Source organism: Neoarius graeffei, chromosome 23, assembly GCF_027579695.1.
Source record: "Neoarius graeffei isolate fNeoGra1 chromosome 23, fNeoGra1.pri, whole genome shotgun sequence".
Lineage (NCBI taxonomy): Eukaryota > Metazoa > Chordata > Actinopteri > Siluriformes > Ariidae > Neoarius > Neoarius graeffei.
This window is the reverse complement of record NC_083591.1, coordinates 10416512-10443767: the sequence shown is the minus strand read 5'-3', so window position 1 is coordinate 10443767 and position 27256 is coordinate 10416512. Positions and strand designations below refer to the sequence as shown.

The following is a 27256-nucleotide window of genomic DNA, read 5'->3' as shown; positions in this document are numbered from 1 at the left end:
AATGTTATGAAAGGACCTGAAGCGAGCAGTTCATGTTTGGAAACCCACCAAGATCCCAGAGTTGAAGCTGTAAAAATGAAAGCTACGCAGCAGTGGCGTGGCAGGAACTTTACTCAAACACCTATTACGCCGTGCGAATGCTTTCGTTGACATGAGTCTGATGAAGGTGGCTCCGGGGCTGGCTGGGTGGACGCGGCTGATGCCTTCCCTCTTCCCTTGCCCTTCTTGGGTCCTGACCTCTTCACTGGCATGATGCTTTCTTGACTGTGATGAGTGACAACGAACGCAGCGTGGGACCCCTTTTATACCCACCTGTGAACACCGCAGGTACACCGCAGATACGCAGGAGCAACGTCACACGTAAGAACGAAACGCCACGCCAACGAAAACAACGAAACGGTTACGCCGCAGCAACACATCATACGCCACTCATATGCCTCAGTATGCCATAACTTTACGTCCCTTGAACTCCATACAAACCCCAGATACAGTACACCACAGGAATGCCACAGAAATGTCACGCATACGCTGTGTATGTCACAGGACTTTAATTTTGGACAAAATACACCTCATTTCTTGGCGTTTGGCCCACATGATGCTTACAGTGTTATAGTAACCTTGCATGTTGTACTATGTATGATTGTGTCTGTGACAAATAAATTTGAATTTGAATAGACTTGGATATTTAAAAAAAAAAACTAGGAAAATAAATGAAATCATTACTACTGTACCCTTGTCAGGACTAATTTCAAAGATTTAATAAACACGTAGTGTTTATTATGAACAAATATTCTGTTTCAAATGTATTTCCATCCATGCAGGTGCACAAGCTGGAGTTTGGACATAAATGACACCAAGTTTACTAAACCTAGTAAACTACTAAAAAAAAAAGTATGGTGACATAAGTTACGTAATTTCAATTGCGGTCTAAAATGTACAGTAATAGTCTGTTTGTATTGTATATTCACAGCCATAGCAAGTGCCCTTCTCTTTTAGTCATCAATTTGAGATAGTGGCAAAGATATTGTTAGTATGCACCATAAAATATTATAAAAGTGTACCATTGTTATTATTACCATTAATTTTTCTGTTAATATTGTACTGTTGTTCAAGTTTGCAGGTTGGTTATTTTTTATTACTCTAATTAGTAACTAAATTGGCATTAAAGCTAGACTGCCTTTCAGATTTTTAAGTGTAGGTCACAAAAAGAATTTTCCCCGACACCCAATTATTTTTGTTTAGTGGACCGAAAGCTACTGAATTCGAATAACAGACTTCCAATTTTATTCATTTTTTAAATAGAACAATTAATGAATTTAAGGCCACGTGGCCCTAAATTCACCGCTATTTTTCCTGCTTCACCATGGCCCGATTCAAGATACTACGTCATGCATCACATGTTGGGCCTTCCCTGTTCTCGCAAGGCATTGTGGGATACAAATTTGAAACAGGAGAGGAAAATGGAGGACGCGAATGAAACATGAAAGAACGACTATAGTAACGGCAAGCAAGAAGAAAAGACGTTATGTTATATACGAAGGAAAGGAAACGCAGGACCAAACTAATAAATATGGGCGCTCAGCGAGCACCTCGGTGTGATCAGCTGTTCGTTTCGTGAAAGAATGATGGCACTATCAGTGCACGGTCAAAGGTGAACCTGTAGATGGCAGTAATGCAACACTGTGGATGCCAGCTGCCGTAAAACCCAAAAGAAGAAGAAGGTAAACCTGCACATGCGCACAAGGACTTCCTCTGTCTGCTTGATTGCACAAAGCGAGCAATTTCATGCACATTATTTGCTTTAATCCCCTCAAATTAAATAACTTCCCAGCCACAGAATAGCCTGTTTTTGTTTGTTTATTTGTTGGGTTTTTTGGGGGGGGGTTGAGATATTGAAGAAATAATCACCTATCACAATGACCAAATTTCAGAAGGAACTACTGTAAATTTCACTGATTTTATGAAATCGAAAGGCCGTCTAGCTTTAAATTTTTGCCGTGCGAGCTCAAGCTGCAGAACACAATTAGTACATACTTTAAAAAAAACACACAAGCTTTATAAATTAGATGTTACTTCATTGCAAAAGCACAATTCTTTGTTCATTTTACTGACCTGAGATAAATATATTTCACTGCCAAAAAAAAAAGGATGTGTACTGTCAATCCTTTGCCGAATGAACCTTAAAGGTCCCATGGCATGGTGGTTTGTTGATGCTTTAAATGGGCTCGTGGAGGTTTCTGGATGTTATATCCGCAGCCTTTCTCGAAATGAACCCTCGGCACGTAAATATAGCCTCCTGGGAGAAAGCCCCATTTCAGCGCTTTTCCCAGTGCGTCGTTTTGCTAATGAGAAGCAGGAGGCGGGGAAGGGTAGAGGGTGGGGGCGGGCCATGGGCGGGCCATGGGGGGAGGGGGAGGGGCTTGACCAAGCTGTGTGCACACACATACTCGCTGCTATCAGCGCCTGTAGCCACGCTGCTAAGACAAAACCCCGTTCTCCCTCGGACTCCTTTCGTAAACTCAACGTGACACAGAGAACAGAGAGTGAGAGTGTTCGGAGTGGTAGTTTATGAACGTATAATACCCTAGGCTTGAACACGCACTCCATAACCAAAGAGGACAGAAGCAGCAACTACAACAACATAGCGCTTATCCAACAGAAGACATGCATTGCGAAGCAATAGTCAAACATAAGCTCATAAGTTACAGTCAATTTCCAGACTAAACTCAGTTTAACAGAGCATGCTGCATGCTTTTTGGTTTTGTAGCGCAGATTACCTGGCTAACTGCAGGAAGTGGTTAGCTGCACAGCTAATGTAGCCATTGCTAGGCTAACGCACCGATTTTAAAACACGGCAAAACGACCAGTTGTACACTTACTTGTTCGGTGTTTGTTGCTGATGCGGCAGGGATGCTTGGTACGGACCCAAGCTTCAGTGACAGTTGATGTGCAAAACCTGCCCTGTACTGTCCCAAGTTGTGGAAACATTCCTCAGGAAAATGCTTCCGACAAACATACACCGTCTTAGGTAGACTCGACGGCGTATTATTGAAGTAAATAAAATTAAGCCACTGCGTCTTCAGGGGCTCTCCCGTCGGCAGTAAAAACAGACTCTTTTCTGTGTTGTCACATCCATGTACAGCGCAATTTCCATGTTTCGCTCGCTTAGGTGATGCCATGTTGTTGTGTCCTCGCTCTATGGTCTCCTCACTACAACTGGGCGGGGCAGTCCATACAGTGGGTGGGAATCCAGAGGGGGGGCGTGGGGATCATCTCCCTTGCTGACGTAGTAAAGGGAAGAGCTTATCAACGCGCCGTTTTGACGCGCCATTCTCAAATGTTGGGCATAGTTTGGTTTACACATTATGAAATTTCTAGCCACTGGGGTGACTTAAGAAGGTCAGAGGAACTCATTTTAACGTTAAAAAACCTCAGAAAGTGAAAATTTCATGCCATGGGACCTTTAAAGAGAAATATTTGGGATATTGTTCAGGATACTTCATTTTCATTTGCTACATTGACTCACCAATAAAAAAAGAAAGAAAGAAAGAAAAAAAATATACACAGAAAACCAACAAACAAAAAACAAATATCAATACTCATGTATCATTCAACCCGGCGCAATAAACCAGATCAAATGGACGAGTCAGAGAACAAAAGCCACAAAGGGCAGCAAATAAAGGAGAGAGAGAGAGAGAGAGAGAGAGAGCCTTCATCATATTCAGTTCCTATGCCACTTTCTACACAAAGTAAAGTGGCCCCTGCGAAATGCATTCGACTGCATACAACACTCAGGAAACTCCAAACAGAAAGCGCACGCATCCCTTTCACCTGCAGGCCCTTTCATCTCTTCATTAGCATGGTCAATTGTTTATCAAAAGCCCGAGAGGGGCAGGAGACAGGCGCATGGCCGTGAATTGGAAAGCACCCATCGCGCTGGGTTTTTAAATGCATGACAGGTTAATGGTAAGTTAGTGGCATCATTAGATTCCGTTCATTCACATTTAAAGCAGGGCCTCCGCTTCAAATGACTACTAAGCAGTCCTTATTTTGAGAGGTAATTCATATTGTAATTATATTTTCAATCACATTTCATTAATTAAGACAAGCCTGGCCATGTAATTATGCATTTCATCTTCTCCATGATTTGCTGGAAAATCACCAGCGTCGGAGGGATTGTACAGCTGGATAATTCGTGTCGTCCATTCTAAATGCTGATTTATGCCAGAGTAATGGAGGAGATGAATATTTTATCCTGTCTATGCATCTGAGTGAGAAACATTGTCTATTCTTTAAGCAGAATTAGAAATGATGGACTAAATTGCTTTATTTGACTAGTGGCTTAATGGTCAAGCGAAGACTGGAACAGCAGCGTGAAAGGAACAGGCATGCGCATTGCATGGAAATCCAGCTGTTTTGCAGGTACATCAAACAAGCAGGCTGTTTTCACGAGTATAATATTAATAGTCTGTAAATCAGGTGAAAAATAAAATTCAATCCAAATTGCTTGAAACTGCTCTCACTGAATTCAGAATTGAATGCTAAACAACGTACTTTTTACAAAATTCAAGTACGTTCATCCGTTCTTGAGATATTTCAAATCAAAGATTGAAAAAACGGCTTAATTTTTATAAAACTGACGTAATATTCGGGATTAGGATCACATGGTCCAAAATGGGCCTCATTAACCAGTGAGATCAAATGTTTTTTCTTCATAACTTTTCTGTTTTTCAAGATATTTACATGGACATTGGCAGGCACATAGATGGTTGTATACTGAATACAAAGTTTAAAAAATTTGTTTAAAAATAAATAAAAAATGTATGCAAATTAGTATTTAATTTGCATAAATTATGCCAATTAGGGTTTGAAAAAAACTTTTATCGGTACACTCAATGAAAAAGTAATAAAAGAGTATTTCTAATACCCTCTTTGTGCTCTGTGGGCACTACTAGTGTTTAAACGAAAGAATATAAATGATGCCCTGTGATGACCTGGCGACTTGTCCAGGGTGTACCCCGCCTTTCGCCCGTAGTCAGCTGGGATAGGCTCCAGCTTGCCTGCGACCATGTAGAAGGATAAAGCGGCTAGAGATAATGAGATGAGAATGAGACTTCATCAGAAATAGTGAGAGCGAGAGAACATCCCTATAAATAAAAGTTATCTGATTGATATTCATGAGTAGGGTGGCACGGTGGTGTAGTGGTTAGCGCTGTCGCCTCACAGCAAAAAGGTCCGGGTTCGAGCCCCGTGGCCGACGAGGGCCTTTCTGTGTGGAGTTTGCATGTTCTCCCCGTGTCCGCGTGGGTTTCCTCCGGGTGCTCCGGTTTCCCCAACAGTCCAAAGACATGCAGGTTAGGTTAACTGGTGACTCTAAATTGACCGTAGGTGTGAATGTGAGTGTGAATGGTTGTCTGTGTCTATGTGTCAGCCCTGTGATGACCTGGCGACTTGTCCAGGGTGTACCCCGCCTTTCGCCCGTAGTCAGCTGGGATAGGCTCCAGCTTGCCTGCGACCCTGTAGAACAGGATAAAGCGGCTAGAGATAATGAGATGAGATGAGATATTCATGAGTAATCCAGTCAGAAACCAATCAGAAGAGAGAGAGAGAAAGCCTGAGCGCTTTCCCTGTGACTCTAAAAGCACCGGCAGTTTCTCGACGTCCAGCGAACAGCGAGTGTACTCTGTTGAAGTACACTCTGTTGAGTGTACTCATCTTCAACCTGCCATTACTCCCAAAGTACTGAACAGATCATAACGAGATTAATTTCTTTGGAAAGCAGAAATTATAAGCTGTTTAATGATAGTATTGTCGATAGAAAATATTCAGGAGTTAAGCAATGACAGATCTGGAAACTTAGATGAGCGTCTGCATGGACAATTTTCACAGCACGGCCAGCGAGCATCTGATATGCCTAATAATGGTATAATTTTTTGTTAAGAGGTCATCACAGTTTACTGAAATATTGTTATTGTATACATATTAGCACAACTCTATCTAAAGCCAAAGTAATAATAACAACCCAAATTGTTTTCTACTATCTATACAAGTGTGCTGCTTACACTATTCAAACAGAGCTTTTTAGGTCGAGCATAATGTACTGTATATGCTGTATTATAATGAGCCATTTGAAATTCAACCTATGGCATCTTTCTGTTATTCTTGGTTTATAGTCATCATTAAATATTAGAAGATCCTGATGTGTGAGTAATTAATCGCACATGGATTTCCCAATAACTCAGCAGCAAGTAGCTTGACTAATTACCAGCCAGCTGAACACACAATTAGCAACTGATATATTACATGACAATTATAAGCCTCTGGTATCAACCTGAGACTGAAATATATGGTACTGTATGTAGAGATATAGATAGGGGGTGGATTCTGGGTTCAAACCCTGAAATATTTTCCAGTTTCCAGATCATGATGGCTGATCATCACCACTCCTACTATTATCTGACTTCTTCTTTCAGCCGCTCCTGTAAGGGGTCACCACAGTTGATCATCTGTTCCATATATTTGATTTGGCACAGGTTTTTACACTGGATGCCCTTCTTAACGCAACCCTCCCCAAAATACCTGGGCTTGGGACCAGCACTAAGTATGCACTGGCTTGTGCAACTTTACATAATCTTTGAACTGTGGGAGGAAACCCATAGAGACACGGGGAGAACATGCAAACTCCACACAGAAAGGTCCCCTGTCAGCCAGGAAGTTCAAACCCAGAACTTTCTTGCTGTGAGTCAACAGTGCTAACCACAACACCACTGTGCCACCTCCTCCTCCTACTACTATCTGACATCCACCCAAAATCATTACACGATGTTCACAAAAGCTATTTTCCAACCAACAGGGAACGGGTTCTCAAACTTGGTCTGTTCAGGATTCTTTGAACCTTGGTGCCAAGTAGCGAACCAGTCTGCATTATCACCAGTTTTGATTGGAACCATTGTAATCAAGGATGCTTCATGAACGTAGTGCGTTGCACAATTCACAACGTAAGTAAACTGTCATAGCAAGATGGCAGAGCACATTGATTACTTACGAGCTTTTGTTCTGTTATGGCAGATATTTGTTTTCATTCCATTTTTCCTGAAGATACGTATATCCTGTTCCATTTTGTTTTCTATTGCTGTGCTTTGGTTCCTCTCCAAACTAATGACACGCCCACTGATGTTGTCACGGTTTGCACTAAAACCAGCTGTTGATTCTAGCTGGGAAACATCTTTTCAGGCTCTGAACCAATTTATTTTTGGTCATAATGCTCTGAACGGATCAAAATTTGGTGCGCAAACCAGATCGGAACCCATTTCCTGGTGGAAAAAGGGTAAAAATGATCCCTGGCTATCCCAGGCTGTATAGTATATGTTGCTTGTGGAAGGGGCTGCATGTGTAAGGTTCAGGTATCTACAAATAACCTATCAGCTTCACTGTAATGAACAGGAAATTTTGTGTACAATGAATAGTATGGAACTGGGAGTTGGCCTAGTGGTTAGCATGTCCACCTCTTGACAAGGAGATTGTGAGTTCTACTTTAGGTCAGGTCATACCAAAGACCATCGTAAAAATGGTACCTGCTGCCATCTGGTGAGGCACGCTGCAATACAGATGTGAGTAGGGAGTCAAACTCTTGAGGTTACCAGAGAACCAACCTCCAACTGTAACCTAATGTAACAGGTAAGACATCAAGGGCTATAGAAACGGAGATTGGCACTGCCTGATGTGTCTTAAGTGCCCGGGAAGAACAAGTGCTGGCACTTTTTTGATTAATATGAACCTGAAATAAAGGCAGAAAAATATAATTTGTATTTTATTTACAGAGATTGACATAAATGAATTTTTATCCCATTTTGTATTAATTTGTCACTTTGCCAATTTCCACTCACCAGCCAGCTCTCCCCATCACATGACAGTTTACCAACAAGCGAGGGTGAAGGCTAGCATTTGTATTCTTCATGCCGTTTTCGTACACACTTGAAGGAAATAGCTGTCTGCCCTCTTCCACATACATGAGCTCACAGATATCCACAAATGGCTAGTGGGTGACAGAGGACAGATAGTATGTCATCCTTAATATTCACACAGCACAAATTAATTTTTCTCTTTAGGACTCCTGCTCACAGATGGCTGTGGCATTGTCATAATTCAAACCAACAACCTCATGACAATAGGGTGAATGTATTTCTGTTGAACTACCTGGAAATCCCAACCATAACTCATCTCATCTCATTATCTCTAGCCGCTTTATCCTGTTCTACAGGGTCGCAGGCAAGCTGGAGCCTATCCCAGCTGACTACGGGCAAAAGACAGGGTACACCCTGGACAAGTCGCCAGGTCATCACAGGGCTGACACATAGACACAGACAACCATTCACACTCACGGTCAATTTAGAGTCACTAGTTAACCTAACCTGCATGTCTTTGGACTGTGGGGGAAACCGGAGCACCCGGAGGAAACCCACACAGACAACATGCAAACTCCGCATAGAAAGGCCCTCACCGGCCACGGGGCTTGAACCCGGACCTTCTTGCTGTGAGGCGACAGCGCTAACCACTACACCACCCCAACCATAACTCATCTCATCTCATTATCTGTAGCCATTTTATCCTGTTCTACAAGGTCGCAGGCAAGCTGGAGCCTATCCCAGCTGACTACGGGTGAAAGGCGGGGTACACCCTGGACAAGTCGCCAGGTCATCACAGGGCTGACACATAGACACAGACAACCATTCACACCTACGGTCAATTTATAGTCACCAGTTAACCTAACCTGCATGTCTTTGGACTGTGGGGGAAACCAGAGCACCCGGAGGAAACCCACACGGACAACATGCAAACTCCGCATAGAAAGGCCCTCACCAGCCACGGGGCTCGAACCCGGACCTTCTTGCTGTGAGGCGACAGCGCTAACCACTACACCACCGTGCCACCCCAACCATAACTGTTTGAGAAAAATAAAAAGAAGACATACAGTTTTACAGACTCCTGGCTTCTACATTTGGAGGATACACTTTACTTTTAGCATTGGTGAAAGAAAGCGAAAAGCAACAGAAAATAATTTAATATTTGCCGGTAGTGTGTATCTCACTGACCACACTGAGAAACACTGAGTATAATTTTCTCACTATGCACCTAAATGCACTAAGAAGTCATGTGAAAACCCAGCAGCTGCCCAAATGTACACTAACAAATCTAATAACTGCCTATTACTTCAGGAAATCAGCAAAATGACCCCAAACAGAGGACAAATTTCCACTGAAATTTGCACTGCTTAACAATCAGCGAGTCTGCACTGAGAAAGAATTAGCACAGCAAGAAGTATAATTTATTTTTAGATCAGAATTGAGTTGGGGGGGGTCATGGCTCAGTTGGATAAGGCACCATACCATAAATCCAGGGACCTGGGTTCGATTCTGACCTGAGGTCATTTCCCAATCCCTCCCTGTCTCTCTCTCTCTCTCTCTCTCTCTCTTCACTGTCCTATCCAATAAAGGTGAAAAAAGCCCCAAAAAAAATCTTTAAAAAAGAACTGAGTTGTGATTGGGTACACAGGAAAGTTTCACTCTGAGTATGCTGCCAGTGACATTGGTACCACTCCAGCTACAGGAACTTGGGTTTCTGTGGTCACAGATGATCTTCTGGTTCTTAGCCCCTACCCCAGTTTGATAACTAGTGTAGCATTCTGATTAAAGGGGAACTGAAGGCAAATTTTTATTATCAAAATTCTATTTATCTCATTTTATTAAATATAGGAATGCATTTTGATAGCTATTTTGTCACTGCTATAGCAAGTTATGAGTGTTTGAAATATGCTATGTAATATATCAGTCCATATGTCAAAGTGATGACCGTAAAGGAGATTCGTTGAGACCTGTGCGAGACATCGTAGGACGGAAGTAAAACATACAGCGGAAATCAAACCCTGTGTCCGAAATCGCTCACTCATTCACTACTCCCTACTCTCTATACAGGGAATTACTGTATAGAGGACTATATAGTGAACTCATTGGTAAAACGAAAAAACGTTTTCGGACACTAATCCGTCACGCTGGTATTTACGTCATTACTGTCGCACAATTAAAACGTGCCAGATCAGGTAGCTGGTGGGTTTCAAAATAATAAATACATGCATGTGTTTTTGTGATAAATCCATATTATACTGAGCGTATTTCCCACATTAATCAATACAAAGTACCTGCATCTTTCAGGGTTTTTTTTTAAATCAAGGCTGAATACTTTCTTCTTTGCTGCTGCCTTTAATTAAATCAAATTTGAGACTTTTAATTTGATTCCTTTCAACGCGACCGCAATGCATGATGGGATATATTGCTTTGGTTAGTGGCCATCGTTGTATACTACTTTTCGTGATGCATTGTGGGATACTTTGAGTGCACTATATAGGGTGTAAATAATTCTCACTAAGGTTTCGGACAGCACTACAAAATGGCGTCCCCGCTATATAGTGCCCGAAATAGTGAGTGGGGAGCGATTTCGGACACGGGGTTGTCAAAAGACGCGCGCGCCCTCTTTTGAATGCTGATGTAATCAAGCCGGAAGTTTTGTTTGTTTTGATAGCAATCAGGAAAGTTTGAAAAAAGTAGGCAGTAATCGTCATTTAAACTCGTTTTTGTGCAATATTTTGTTTGGAAAACAGTTTTCAAAATGGCGGCACTGACACCTGGCTGACACTTCACGTTTCGAAGTCTCGCACAAGTCTCGTGAAGATCGCGCGGATAAGCGACGCCTGCCGTGGACCAAACGAACTAAATTAGACGTGGCTAAAAAACCAATAGGCCGATAAGTATAATATTTAATTGCAATTAGTTGCCAATACGAGTCACGATATAAGGTTACTAAAAGCGAAAACGTAATTAAATAGCACGTTAATTGAGAAATAAGGCAAGTTTAAAAAAGACTTCAGTTTCCCTTTAATGTAGCATAACGTAATATATTGCATAATTTTAAGACTATGCACTGAGATTATACGTTCATAATTACTTCTTTATTAACTCTGGATACCTTTCATTGAATAAAACTACCTTACCTTTTTATTTAGTCATGAAATCAGTAATAGTCATTTTTTCCATTTCTAAAGGCACACTATTAAACGCTCCACTGAAACACTGATTAAAAACATGCAGGTTGTTTTTTTATTAAGTTTCTCCATAGTAGGTGCACCAACCAAGGTATTTCACTTGTTCATCTGAGATTTTTAAGAATCTTATTCATGAAATTATAAGGGCCATAACAGAGAGTGATATACAGTAAGAACATTAATCCAACAAGGACACGAAGCCAACGAAAACATTGAAGGCACCATTTTGTTAGGACCAGACATTGTGTTTTTTGCTGATTCTTCACTAACAGAAACCACGACTAGACTCTAACTATACCACAGGGAGAAAAAAAAGAAGAAAAAAAACAATTAAAGAGTCGCGCCTTCCATTAGACATACAGTGAGATGTAAAGCAATGCACTCAGCGATGTTCTACAGTAATGGACCTGTGGTAATGCTGGCATACTAAAGCATCCCACTTTCCACTGACAAGAGCTGAGCAACATGCAAATGATCATAACGAACTCATCTCATCTCATTATCTCTAGCCGCTTTATCTTTCTACAGGGTCGCAGGCAAGCTGGAGCCTATCCCAGCTGACTACGGGCGAAAGGCGGGGTACACCCTGGACAAGTCGCCAGGTCATCGCAGGGCTGACACATAGACACAGACAACCATTCACACTCACATTCACACCTACGCTCAATTTAGAGTCACCAGTTAACCTAACCTGCATGTCTTTGGACTGTGGGGGAAACCGGAGCACCCGGAGGAAACCCACGCGGACACGGGGAGAACATGCAAACTCCACACAGAAAGGCCCTCGCCGGCCACGGGGCTCGAACCCGGACCTTCTTGCTGTGAGGCGACAGCACTAACCACTACACCACCGTGCCGCCCATCATAACGAACTATAACTATATATAACTGGTGTCCACTAGCCCTGATGTAGATGTTGGAGGTGAAGATGAAGACCTCTATACACTCACCGGCCACTTACATACAGTTGTGGTCAGAAGTTTACATACAGTGACATGAATGTCATCTTGGATATGAATGTCATTGCAATATTTGGGCTTTCAGTAATTTCTTTGAACTGTTCTTTTTCTGTGGCAGAATGTACAGCGTATATCTTTAATTAAAAAAATGAAAAAAAAAAAAAACTGTACATGCACTGTTGAATGCAGTTCTCTAATCAGCCAATCACTTGACAGCAGCACAATGCATAAAATCACGCAGATACTATACAAATTAAGAGCTTCAGTTAACGTTCACGTCAAACATCAGAATGGGAAAAATTGTGATCTCAAAGTGTGACTTTCTTTTACTGTTGCATGGGTGTTGGTTTGAGCCAGATGGACTGGTTTGAGTATTTCAGAAACTGCTGATCTCCTGGGGTTTTCACACACAGCAGTCTCTAGAGTTTACACAGAATGGTGCGAAAAACAAAAAAACATCGACCGAGCGACAGTTCTGTGGGTAGAAACAAATGCCTTGTTGATAAGAGAGGTCAGAGGAAGATGGCCAGATTGGTTTGAGTTGCCAGGAAGGATAATAGTAACTCATATAATCACTCTTTACAACCGTGGTGAGCAGAAAAGCATCTCAGCATGCAACAGCAGACAGAAGACCACATTGGGTTCCACTCCTGCAGCCAAGAACAGGAATCTTAGAATCAACAACAAGCTCCTATTAAAGTGGCCGGTGAGTATATACGGTATACATGTAGAGCAGAGAGAGATAGATTATTAAGATGTCTAAAATTCAAATTATTTCTCTTCCTATTTGACAAAAATCTTAATTTCACAATTTTCATTAATAATATGAAAAACGATAAAAAAATACAATAAATTTTTTTTAAATTTTCACTTTCATATCCTAAACCTTAGTCACCGCTGCCAACTTTGTTGGAGGAGGTTATGTTTTTGCCTCCATTTATTTGGTTTTTCCCAATGTAACTCAAAAAGTAGTACATGGATTTTGATGAAATTTGGAGGAAAGGTGGGCCATGGGCCAAGGAACAATTGATTCGATTGTGATTCAAATCCGGATATGTATGTGGATCCAAGATTTTTTTGTCTGTGCCCAATGTAACTCAAAAAGTAGTGAACAGATTTAGATGAAATTTGGTGGACAGCTTTAGTATTATCCAAGGTTCAAGTGATTTGATTTAATACGTGTCAGTATGAGTGTTGAGAACGGCAGCGCTGAACAAACTACAAACATGGCCGCTCAAGACTAAAACGCCCATGAACCACAGCGCCCCCAGTCACCGGAGTATTGAACACAACTGAAGTGCATCTGTAATCAGCACAACGCTACTTAAAAACCTCGCACTAAAGCACTCGCTGCGAAGTATCGTCCTGAGTTCTCCAGTTCATACCGAGCCTTATCTTCCTGACTGCTTACTGCTATGCTGACTCTTGCTATTCTTACTCGTCTATTCTTTCTGCCTTGTCTACGTTGTCCTGTTCACCAATCGCCCGACCCTTGCCTGTCCACGACCATGATTCTTGTTTCACAATTTGGCTTCGTTACTGTTTGTTCCCCACTCTCTTCTGCAATTACATCAGTAAGTGCCTGCGCCCTGACAATACGTGGCTTGGTGGAGGTATGGACTCAACCAAGTGCCCTTCAACATTCAGATAAAAATATGAAGATGCATGTTTATACAGGTGGGCATGTCTTCAAAGTTATGCAACGTACCAATGTTTCACTGCATATTTATTCATTATAAATATCATACGTGAAATATTTTTTCAGGTTTCACTCCTTGTCTAGAATGAGCGTTTCCAGATGTGTGAAATAAAAGACCCCGTCCAATAATAAAACTCACCATTTGCTTTGCCCGTTCCAAATTCCAAATCATGTACACTACTGTTCAGTTCTTTCTAACGTCACGCAGTACATATTTAAATTTAACATATCAGGATTAATGCATGCACTTTCCCTAAATATTTTTATTATCAATGATGTCTCAAAATCATGTCATGATATTGCATACAGTCTATTATTATCATAAATCAAGGCTACATCAGGGGGCGGAGCCTTTTCTTACAAAGCCCCACAGTTATGGAACAGCCTTCCAAGTAGTGTTCGGGAATCAGACACAGTCTCAGCGTTTAAGTCTTGGCTGAAAACGTATCTGTTTAGTCAAGCCTTTTGTTAATGGTGTTTATGAGGTAAAGGAGTAGATCTGGAGGGTCCTCAGACATAGAGTGTTTTGGTAAACTGGGATGTATGGACGCTGTCAGCCCCCCACTCACACGCTCACTCGAGTTTGTTGACGGTGTAGTGGCTGGCTGCTTTATGTCCTGCGGTGCCCTCATGCCTCTGTTACCTTCTGGCTCTCCCATTTTAGTTATGCTATCATAGTTAGTTTTGCCAGAGTCCCTGCTTGCACTCAGCGCAAAATGTATACTGTTCTTACTCATTAGGTGACATTGGGCATACCTAACAACCTGCGTTTTCTCTCTCTCTCTCTCCCCTTCACTCTCTTTGTCCCTCTGAGTTATATGTCGATCCTGAGATCGAGATGCTGACCTCTTCTGCTCCTCGGACCTGCCTGATCCATCCTGATGCCCTATGTCTGGCTACAGTCTCATCACATTGCTCCTGTGAAGGACGGCCCCATGTGGACAGTCGAAAGTCGCACTTGGAAGACGCTCTGGACACTTGTAATAATACATTTATGTCTGAGGACTTCAGTTGACTTCCTAACTTTAGGACTGCAGTTGTCATGAACAGTTTTGCACTCAAATTTCCATCAATGAACAGTTTATAATTTCAACAAAGCAGACTTCATGTTAAAACTATAATGATTTTCCTGGTTTCACAGTTGTACTTTGTGACTATATAGGACACGGTTATAGGAGCAAGTTATTTATAATCACATTTTCTGTTATCACCCAAATGAGGATGGGTTCCTTTTTGAGTCTGGTTCCTCTAAAGGGGTGTTCACACGGCAACTTTTACTCCGGTGTAGCACCGGGGCTGCCCCGGTAGAGCGTTCACACGGTACAAAGTTATACCGGTGTAGCCCCTGAAAGCTGCTTAAACCGGTGCAAATCTAACCCTGCTCGGGAGGTGGTTTAAGAAATTTACTCCGGAGTAAATGCTAGTTTGCGGGGCAGCACCGATATAAAATGGGACGTCTGAACGCTACAGGGGTAGACTCGCTACGCGTGAGGAGAGTTGATTACATACGGGCATTGCATAACTTGCATCCTGGTATTTTGCGCTTCCAAAATGGCGAATATCAACAACAACAGAACTGCGTGTCTTCCAGTGTTGCCAGATTTGGCGGTTTTAAGTGCATTTTGACGGATTTGAACATATTTTGGGATGGAAAACGTCAGCAATATCTGGCAACACTGGTGTCTTCTTCCACGTTGTTTTCCCGGCGCTTGGTGATGCCATGACAACCGGGAAAAAGAAGTACAGTTTCACGCATGCGCATATTTCATTTCCGTATTATTACTATCGGAAATGATAGTAATAAAAGGAAATATCAAAACTTTATTACTATCAAAGGAAATGATAGTAATAGTTTTTGCTACTATAACACGGTCGCAGAAACTGCCGTGTGACCGCAAGTGGGGCTGCACCGGTGCTAACACGCTTCTCTCTAGTAAGCAGGGTTGTGACGTGTGAACGCTGCGCAAAATTTACACCGGTGTAAGATATATCGCAACAAAATACATCGGTGCAGCATCGATGCAAATATGTGCCGTGTGAACACCCTATAAAGCAGTGTTTCTCAACCATCGGGCTGTGGCCCAGAAGCGCCATCTAGTGGGCTGCAATTTTTTTTTCTCCAAGTTTGAAGCCATATACTAAATAGTTCAGGATGTCACAGGGTCCTAAACCTGGTAACTGGTTTGCCGTACACTTTTCAGGTGGAACAAATACCACTTTGTGGGTAAATTAAGAAGAACAAACCTTTATTTTGTCACTTTCCTCCTCTACATTTAACCTGCACCAGAGAGAGAGGGCACAGCAGGCTGAATAAATATGTTTGTGGGTAAATCATATGGATCTGTGATGCCTGCTGGAAAAGAAGAGCAGGGAAGACTGAGAATTGAGCAGCTGTGGTTTGTTTACACCCAAAACTAAAACTTGTAGCATCCTAGCAACCATCGCAAATATGCGGACAAAAAGCCCAGAAACTCCTATTTACCCGGGCAAAAACGATACAGGACTTATCCAGCCACATATAAAAAGTTGTACACGGGCAATTCTTCAGCAGAGAGGCCAAAATTATGAAATTATTAAGATTGCCTTAACTTGTCAGCTCAGTGATATTGCAAAAGTATGGACTCCCAAGGTAAAATGTATTGAAAACCATTTTTAAAATTTATCACCCCAATTATAGCAATGTTGCTTCAGTAAAATCTTAGTTTGAATTTTAAGAAATGAAAGGTCAGTTTTTTCTGATTTTTCTTTCCTCATAAAAAAAAAAATCTGTGTCCCGAGTTAAACATAGCTAACTTTTCTATCCTTTTTTTAAGGGCAAAATATACCCCATACAGTGTGAAATGTTTATTTAATACCATTATCTTGAGTACTGCAACCAAAAAAGTTACCACATTTTTGCTGTGAATGTAATTCCGTTACCAAAGAACTACCCACACCTCCATGCACTTCCAGGTTTTCACCTATTTGTCCATGTAGAATGATGTCTGCAGCACCAGGTAGTTTGAGATGTCGGGGAACTCAACGGATGGATAATTTCCCAACTCGTAATGAATGAATGAATGAATAACTTTATTTAAACACGATAAGTTGATCAGCAGAGCTGGTGGGGTCGTGCATGTACAGATACAAATAATTACAAATACAAAGGGCTAAAAATAAACACAATCTTAAAAAAAACCTTAAAATCTGTTGATTATCTGTTAATTATCTTCACATTAAGTTAATTAATAGTATGCATAACTATTGTCTTTGTATTTAGTTCCAGCTACAATAGGATCAAATAGGATTTATTCTACTAATGTCAATTTAGCTAGTAAATTTTTCTTTCACAGGAAAAATCCTTCTTTGTTAGCGTGTAAGGATCTAATCCCATTGAGTGGTTTCTATATCCACTTCTTTTGAGTGTACTTCTTGGTTTGAATAACTTGCTTGATTGCTGAACACAAACATAGCAATAAGTTCTTGTGTTAATGGACCAGACTCCACTTTTGGATCATTAATCCCTTTTGACTGAGAATGACCTTCATGCATGGTTTGGCTTCTGGTACATCCATACAGTTTTAAATACAAAACCTACAATTAAAAAAGTTTGTTTTTGTTGTATTTATTTAATTCCTGGGCTCCCACCCCAAACAACAGGGAGTGATGTCGCATCCCATAAATACACTTTACAGTAGATTATTAGATTCTAATAGAATAGATGAGCCAATGTAATTAGGGATCTTTTTTAATGGGCCCCGACTCGTTACAAGTAGGAATAGGTGGGTCTTAAAGTAGAAAAGGTTGAGAACGCCTGCTCTCAAGGTTTCCTCCTCATGTCATCTGAAGGAGATTTTCCTTGACACTGTCACCACAGGCTTGCTCACTGGGGATGAATTCGGGATAAAATTTGCTCATGTTCAAAGTCTTTAATATTCTATAAAGCTGCTTTGCGACAATGTCTATTGTTAAAGGCGCTACAAAAATAGACTTGACTTAAATATAGAGTCACTGGGTGAAGAAGTTCCCCAGTTCACCATGCTCAATTTAATCAGTTAAATGAAATTTATGCATTTCTGGCAGTTAAATAACTTTGTTTCTACCATTACGTATCTGGTGTTAATGTCTTCCTAGACCAGCATTTCAATAATTTTGCTTGCAATTTAATCATAACCAGACTACATACAGTATACAGTATGCTTAACAGCCTGTTCACTTACTACATCATTTACTTTTAAATCATTGACTTACCACTTTAAACTAGAGACATATCACTGTAAAATAAAATCTAATAGAAATGCATCGATCCACATTAAACATCAACTAAAAATAACCCGAAAATTCGAATGGAATTTTTAATATAGATTTTTTTCTTTAACTGTAATAATTGTCCAAGTGGCCATTTGTTTTTGCAATATTTAGATTTTTAATTAGATTAGACACTGCCCATGCTCTATTGCAGAATTCAGACAAAGCGAATTATTCTGTCCACATTCACTGGATATGAGCAATCGCACGCTCTGATTGGCTACTCTACTACTAGGCTATCAGCTCATATACTGTGAGCAGAGAAAAACAAAATGGTGGAGCGTGTTACTGAAACAACCGAGGACGAAATAAAAACTCTACTCGAAAACAAAACCCAAAAAAATACACAAAAGCAACAAAATATGGAATGAAAGTATTTGATGGTAAGAACTAGTGCTGTCAAACGATTAAAATATTTAATCGCGATTAATGTCGCGACTCTCATAGTTAACTCGTGATTAATCGCAATTTAATTGCACATTTTTGTCACATGAAAAACCATTGTAATTCTCTTATCAGCATAAAAAAGTGAATGGGCATGCTTTGTACCAATTTTTTTTTTTTATTGCAGAGCATAACACGTCTTGTCACAGCCACTGCAAAGTCGGGCTGGAGCCGCCGATGGGAAAACGAAACCTAAGCCGAGCACCATGGCTCTTCGTCCCGAGGCGCGGGGCTAGCGCGCCCTAGCCTGGCTAACGTGACTTCAAAGCTCTCCGAGCTCGGAACAGGCCCTCGTGTTGCGTCACGCTTAGGATGGGCGGGCCCAGGCTAAGCGCGCCCTGCCCGCGCTGGTTCTTTGGGGGGAGGGCAGAAGACTCTGGCTGTGCGGGGCGTGGAATTACACTCTAGCTGCTATCGTTTTTTTTAAGCAAAGTCTCTGTTCCAAGTTCCTGGCAGTTTCAAAAGCTTATGAAAAACCTACATCATGTCACAGAGCGTTAATCTCGCGATAAAAAAATTATCGCCGTTAAAATTGAGTCAAGTGAACACGATAATAACGCGACATTTTTGACAGCACAGCACTAGTAAGAACGTATCTTTTTTATTTTTCAAGAATTATTATATGATAGCATTTTTCATAAATTGCTACTGTCATTTCACCAGTTTGTTTACATTCTAAGCAGAAAGTTTTTATTTATTGAATTTGCAAAAAGTAAAAATAAAAACGATCTGCTTCTCAAAATCCAGTGACTGTGGATAGAATAAAACAGCTATTCCACTCAATCTTGTCATACATGGCTTATAGCCGACTTAGAGCTACAGTATGTGTCTCATCGGCTATCAGCTCATGTACGCATCGATTTCGTGGAATAACGGTTAATTGTATTACAAGAGTAATATAGTGAGGTGTACAAGTGTAATAATCCTCAATTTGAGGTTCTTTTCTTGAAGAAATATGACAAAATCTATACTGAGGATATTTAACAATGCGGTATTTCTACTCTTTTCAAAAATGACCTCTTTGTCTATTTTATTTAGTTCTTAAACCTTAATATTCGTAATATGAAAGTTCGCAGTCTAGTACAGGAAGATTTTGTCAGACCAAAAATGATGGTCGTATCCAAAATATCTACAGTAACTTATGCAATTGTAAGAATTAACTTGGACCTCGATTCTTACCTGAGACAAGTGAGACAGTGTCTTTCTCCCATGATACAACAGTGACATACTCCTCTACCGAGGCTGGGATAATGCACTTGAAGACCGCTGTATTGCCTCTCATGACTCTTTGGTCCGCCACACGGACCGTGTATGGTTCCCGAAATACTGAAACAAAAGAAGCAATAAAGTATTGGATTGCTTTGTTTTATTTAATTTTAGATTTAGAGTAACTTAAAACTAGACGGCCTTTCGAGTTCATAAAATCGGTGAAATTTAGTTCCCTCTGAAATTTGGTCATTGTGATACATGTTTATTTGTGTAATATCTAAAAAAACCCAGGCCATTCTGTGGCTGGGAAGTTATTTAATTTGAGGGGATTCCTGAGCAAATAATATGCATGAAATCGCTCGCTTCGTGCAGTCAAGCAGACAGAGGAAGTCCGCTGTGTGCATGCGCAGGTTTACCTGCTTCTGCTTCTTCTTTACGGCAGCTGGCATCCAGTGTTGCATTACTGCCATCTACAGGTTTACCTTGACCGTGCACTGACGGTTCCATCATTCTGTCACTAAACGAACAGCTGATCACACCAAGGTGCTCGCTGAGCGCCGATATTCATTAGTTTGGTCCTGCGTTTCCTTTCCTTCACAACATAATTCTAAACGTGCACTGTAAAAAAAAATCCGTTGTTTTTACGGAAAAATACTGGCAATTGTGGTTGCCAGAATAATCCTGTTAAAAATACAGTGAAATGTAAACAACATTACAGAATAACTTGTACATTTCACTGGGATTCCATGTACAATTAATGATAACTAAATGTAAATTTTACAGGTATTCAATGTACAATAATCAATACATAACTGTTAATTTTACGGATATTCATTGTACAATAAAAAAGCATCTAGGAATGAATTGCGAGGGTTCTCGATTATTGATTTTTGTGGCTCCAAAATGATGGTTACAAGCAATGATCTACTAGACAGATATTTTATCTGATTTAGAGTTTTACAAAATGCGCCGGAGAGCCTCTACTGACTTTTTTTTAATTTTTTTAACAGTTTAACTATCACATTCTGTTTTAGTATTACAGTTTGTCTGTGTTTAAACTACAACAATTTGTAAATTCTACAAAAAAATATGATCAATTCAACATATTCTTACTGTTAAATTAACAGTGGTCTTTGGTTAGGAGTTTTACAGTATATTGATGTAAATTACACACTGCTTCATTGTTTTTGTATTTACAGTTTTTTATGTCATGATTTTACATAAATTCACTGTTAATTCTACGAACATTTTTTACAGTGTGGCTCTAAATTCATTAACTGTTCTATTTAAAAAAAATAATAATAATAAAATTGGAAGTCTCAGAGCCTAATCTAGGAATTTGAAAATAGGGGACAGATCCCTCACTAGTTGTAGAAACAGGGGACAGAAAATATTAACATGGGTAAAAATATCCCTCATTTGTTCCAGTTAGTGGGGACAGAAAAATAAGTAATACATTGGTAGATATTTTCAAGAGTACATCTATAAACAGAACAGTTTTATTAATAAAACTAAATACATGTAACAAACATTCATATCAGATGTTAATCTATATAATATCATAATTATGGCACTATACATATCCTTTAATACAGTGATATGAAAACCATATCAGCAAACACTTATCCACAGTTTATAGTATTGCACAAACATTATGATCAGATCTGAACTTTAAAAATGTAAAGATTTTAGATCAAAAACTATATGAAGAATTATATACTGCAAAACCTTACAAATATGACTAGTTTTCTGTTATATGACTAGGTTACTGTTTTACTATAAATCATGTGACTAGCCTATTTTTACCAATTTGACCACCAGTAGTATAATGTTGCATTTCAAATATGACTACGTTAATATTACATCATTTGATATAGTTGTAGTTACGTCTAAAATCCATGTAGTCTTGCCACTATTAATTAATAATAAGATGAAAAATCTGACTTTCTGAATAAAATAAAATCACTATCAAATGCTATCATATTTGTTTTGTTCAGACCACCTTTCATGAAAGTGAAAAACATTAAACAATCTACCCATGTTTAAACTAGATTTTGACATAAATGACTGGAGATAATCTCAAAATTCAGACTTCCTAAAAAGTATATAATCTCTATCATTTACAATCTTACAGTACCTACAATTACACAAGAACAGATTAAATATATTTCATAACATTTTTAAATAAAACTTACATAATACCAAACATTATCAAACTAATTCTATATTGGCATTAGGAAAATAATATCAAATTCAAACTTCAAAAACCATTATCAATCAGAATCAAATGACTTAGTATGTCTTCACACTGTCATATAATTACTCTAAGATCATATTTGTACACAAACTTATATATGTCTTATATATCAACTAAGCACCTTTACTATTTGAATATGATTAATAACATAATACTAAACTGAATTAAACAAATTACTCCCAAACAAAAAAAACAACAAACAAACAAAAAAAAAACAACTAGCATTCATGTAGAACTTATCTTTAAACTAGTTTTTAACATAGATGACTAGAGATAATCCCAAAATTCAGACTTCCTAAACAGTATATTATCATGATAATCTCTTATTATTTACAGTAATGTTACAGTACCTACCATTATACAAGAACAGAATAAATCTATTTCATAATATCTTGTATCAGGTTGTGTAATGTCAGCTGGATTAGTATCTGTCACTTCTGTGTCTTCGTTTTGTTTCCTTTTTTCTTTTTTCGTCCAAAGGTCTTTCAACGTGACCACGCGTTTTGACATTGTTATGTTTGGATGAGACAGAACGATATGCCATGTGCTTTTGGGTATTTTTAAAACACTTCACACGATTGGTTGAGATACACTGTCTTCCGGTTCAGTGACCAATAATATAATAGTTCACAAAACTGTTTTACCCGCTAAATAAACCATTCGGAATACTTCGGTCCTTTACGATATTTTCCGATTGGTGTGTAAACAACGCTATATTTACCGCAGTGCTTGCTAGCTGGTGCTGACAAACTGATACACACAAGATTCAGTAAAACGCGACTACACGCTCTCTACTTATAAATGCGCGACAAAATGAATAGATACGCGATATCACTCTCGTGCCCAAAAAGTGGATGTGCGACAGACAGATAAAAAACGTGTATTATCGCGTATTACGCGCCCTAGATTAGGCTCTGAGTCTGTGATTCAAGTTCAGTACCTTTCAGTCCACTAAACAAAAATAACTGAGTGTTGGGTGAAAATTCTTTTTGTGACCTACACTTGAAAAATCTGAAAGGCAGTCTACCTTTAATCATACCTGTCAACCCTCCCGTTTTTCCCGGGAAATCCCTTATTTTGACTTATTTCCCGCTGTCTTCCCGTTTTTTTATTTTCCCGAAAATATCCCGTATTTTCACAATATAAAAAAGTCGGTAGGTCCAGAATTCATGACGCACCTCTGACAGGAGTTTACAGCAGGAAGTCGGACCATGAATTCACGTCCCCGCCCTCTCAGGCATCAGTAATTACATAACTCCGTCCGGAGGCGAGGCTGGACAAGTGATTAGGTCCAGTGTTGCCAGATTGGGAGGTTTCCCGCCCAAGTTGGGCGGTTTCAAGTGCATTTTGGCGGGTTTTGAACATATTTTGGGCTGGAAAACGTCAGCAGTATCTGGCAACACTGATTAGGTCTGAGGTGAAGATGGTGATGCTAATAGCTAAGAAAAACATTAGCCTCTCTTTCTTTGATGATTTCAACAAGTGCGTGGCTGGAATGTTCCCAGACTCTTCCATCGCAAAGAAATTTTCCATGGGGAAAACGAAAGCCTCCCAAATAATCAAAGGTAAGCTACACATGTTTACATTAAGTATGTCCTGGCTAAGACCTCATAAATAGCCTAGTGTAAACTAATTGGTGTATTAATTGTTTTATCCACTCATTGTCTATTTTATTTTCTATCCGAAACTTACCCATTTTAAATCACTCTTGGTTTAATATCTTATATTACTCTTTATCTCTTTATTACTCTATCTATCTATCTATCTATCTATCTATCTATCTATCTATCTATCTATCTATCTATCTATCTATCTATCTATCGTTCCAAGGCCATGACTATGGTAAAACCATAATAAATTGCAATGGAATTGAATTTATTGACTGGTTGTATAATGACCTTTCTTATTTTAACATAAGATATGTATTTTAGCCCTTAATTTGGGAAATAACTGGTACCACTGAAAGCAAATAAAAATAAATGTATAGTTTATTCACAAATGCACTCTATAAACCATAAGCATATTGAGTTTGGGTCTTGGCTATCACCAACATGCACCAGAGTACAGGAAATCACAAATACTAGATAGAAAATTGCCCCCCATTCAACTACACACCCACTTTTGGTGAAGGGTATGACTTTCCGAAATTTTCCCTTATTTTGAGTTAAAAATCTGGGAAATATCCCTTTTTTTCAAACCTCAAAGTTGACAGGTATGCCTTTAATGCGGAAATAAATCTACAAGGAACAATTTGCTATTCTAAAAAAAAACAACAACATTTTTTCTTAATATTTTACTCTTAACGTTTAAGCTTTTTTTTGATTAACCTCTTTAAATGACAAAAATTATTTGTGTTTACCTCTCTTCTGTTCTGTTTTATTACTCGGATCTTTCTGATTTCTAGCAATACAACTGCAAATTATTTCCTTTATCTCATTTAGAAATAGACACACAAATCCTCACATGCTCAGGGACTTCCTGTTGGCTAGGAGTGAAAATAAGAGTGTGGGCTTTCTTTTTTTCTGTCTCGTTATCTTGTGATTATCGCTTAATTATTTTCTCAGTGTAACAAAAGGCGTTTTCTCAAGATCATAATTTTTATGAGCAAAATTAAAAAAAAAAATTATGGCTTGTTTATATTGTGAACTGTTTTCATATATTGCTTTACTCTACATTACAGCCTAATTAACAATATAATATACATTTTACAGGCGAAATCGATCCCAATAAAGTCAGCTACAATGATATAACTTCTCAAATGCCACATCTTAAAGGTGGCGTACTATACCTCTTTTTCACAAGTTGACACAGTTCCATGAGGTCTTAAGGAAATGTCTGTGACATGCTTTAGTCAAAATACCGTACGGATAAATCACTACAGCACCTTCTCACCCTGTCTAATCAGCCCCTTTCAAAATGGCAGATTTAAGTGTCTGTTCTTTTAAATGATAATGAGCCACTGCTCACCCCACCCCCCACTTGCACCAGCCAATCAGGGAGCACTTTCCTGATGAATATTCTTGCACAAAGGTCGTACCCAGATGGCAATACTTAGATGAGAAGGTGGTGTAATTCTAATGAGCTCCTTGTGACATAGAAAGACGAGCCAAATCTGAACAGCTTGTTGAAGCACATGTTTGCTGAAATAAGAGCCCAAAAAAACGGACTGGGTGTCTTATTTCAGAGTTTGTGGGTTGGCAGACACCCAGATACCCAAATGTATGTGTACAAGCACTGAAAAAGTAAGCTTTTAATAATATGTCCCTGTTAAAATGTTCAATTGACTGGCTACTTATCAATAACAGGTATCTAAATTCACTTATCCAACTACGGAGCATGAGATGAAAAAAAAAAAAAAAACACCTAAGAATCAGTTGCTGCATAAGAAAGTGACACCAGATCAACTTTTTTTTTGACAATAATAAATGTTATGTTTATATTTTCATTTCTGAACAGCATTAATAATTTATATAATCTCACTTATATTCAATAATGTATATTTAATAATGGGGGCGGCACAGCGGTGTAGTGGTTAGCACTGTCGCCTCACAGCAAGAAGGTTCTGGGTTCGAGCCCAGCGGCCAGTGGGGGCCTTTCTGTGTGGAGTTTGCATGTTCTCCCCGTGTCCGCGTGGGTTTCCTCCGGGTGCTCCGGTTTCCCCCACAGTCCAAAGACATGCAGGTTAGGTTAATATGGGACGGCCTTGGGCTGAGGTGCCCTTGAGTGAGGCACCGAACTCCCAACTGCTCCCCGGGCGCTGTTAGCATGGCTGCCCACTGCTCTGGGTATGTGTGTGTGCTCATTGCTCACGTGTGTGTTCACTGCTTCAGATGGGTTAAATGCAGAGAGGAATTTCACAAGCGTGTGATGAATAAAGTTCTGCTTTTTGTTCTTCTTCTTCTTCTTCAATTCCCCTTCAGAATTTGTAATTAATTGTAATCTACCCTCTGCTATAAATAATACTCTACTGTATAATCTATAACTCTTCAGTGAGACTTTTTAAAAATATATATTTTCCATCTTCAAATAAAGCTCCATTCTTGGATAGTCATCTTTGACGATCATGACAACACCAAACAGCTTTTTTTCTATTTATAATAGTATATAAATAATAAATACTATTAAATATGCATTATTAAATATACATATCAATATTTATGAAGATACATTGTTGAATATAAATAATGATAATGCAAATTATTAATGGTGTTCAGAAATGAAAATGTAAACATAGCATTTATTATTGTAAATAATGATGAAGTATTTTATTATTTAGAATTTTATAATTGAATAATCTAAATGACCAGACTGAAGTCACTGTAATGTAATTTTTTTTTCATGCTTATTCGTGACATTATTTTAAGTTTCTGGTTTTCGTTAAAACACAACATGGGCTATTTTACCCCAAGCCTAACATCAGATTTAAGCTGTGATGTTAAAATGTCACATTAATAGTGAAGTGAACTATCTGACTGTATCAAAAACTATACACATTAGATATCAATATCTGCTGAAATTGATTATTCTGCCAAATCAGGGAAATGTTCAACCTAAATACCGATCACGGGCTCATGAAAACTCACCAGCCTTGATGTGCAAGTCTTGGCTCCTGATCTTCCCTGACGGATTCTCTGCTGTGCAATAGTAGGTGTTGTCATTGATTAGGTTACTAAAGCTGGAGGGGAGGAAGCCGTAGATTTGCAGCGTGCCATTCGGGTGCACGTGTCGGATGCCTGGCACATCGTAGATCTCCTCCCCAGTGGCCAGGTACCAGCGCAGCGTAGCGGGGGGCACGGCCGCTGCCGGACACGGCACCAGTGCCCCTGTAGTGCTGGAGAACACTACCTCTTGCAGAGATGCATTGACAAAATATAAGCTGGAATGTAGATCTTCACCAAAAACTGAAGACAAGAGAAAAAAAGGAAGAGTGCATTAATGTACAGTAGTAATTAATCACATAACTGTGGCGTGTTTTAAATCTGGAATTCAGATCTAGAAGTATGGACCTTTTTTGACAGAAGCTTCAGAACTGAATGAAGATCTGCAGGGTTGCGTAATGACATTAGGCTACATTCATTCATTCATTATCTCTAGCCGCTTTATCCTTCTACAGGGTCGCAGGCAAGCTGGAGCCTATCCCAGCTGACTACGGGCGAAAGGCGGGGTACACCCTGGACAAGTCGCCAGGTCATCACAGGGCTGACACATAGACACAGACAACCATTCACACTCACATTCACACCTACGGTCAATTTAGAGTCACCAGTTAACCTAACCTGCATGTCTTTGGACTGTGGGGGAAACCG

The 27256-nt window shown here is 39.5% G+C and overlaps 1 protein-coding gene across 1 annotated transcript in view; it reads right to left on the bottom strand.

Annotated features, from left to right (window-relative positions):
* Positions 1–26855, bottom strand: part of dscamb (Down syndrome cell adhesion molecule b) — a 390833-nt gene extending 363978 nt beyond the window's left edge. The window contains exons 1-2 of the mRNA XM_060905739.1: positions 26534–26855; positions 19664–19810 (exon numbers count right to left, since the gene is read on the bottom strand). Of these exons, the coding sequence (XP_060761722.1) occupies positions 19664–19766 (103 nt within the window). The 5' untranslated portion in view covers positions 19767–19810; positions 26534–26855. The remainder of the gene's footprint in view (positions 1–19663; positions 19811–26533) is intronic.
* Positions 26856–27256: the final 401 nt, after the last annotated feature.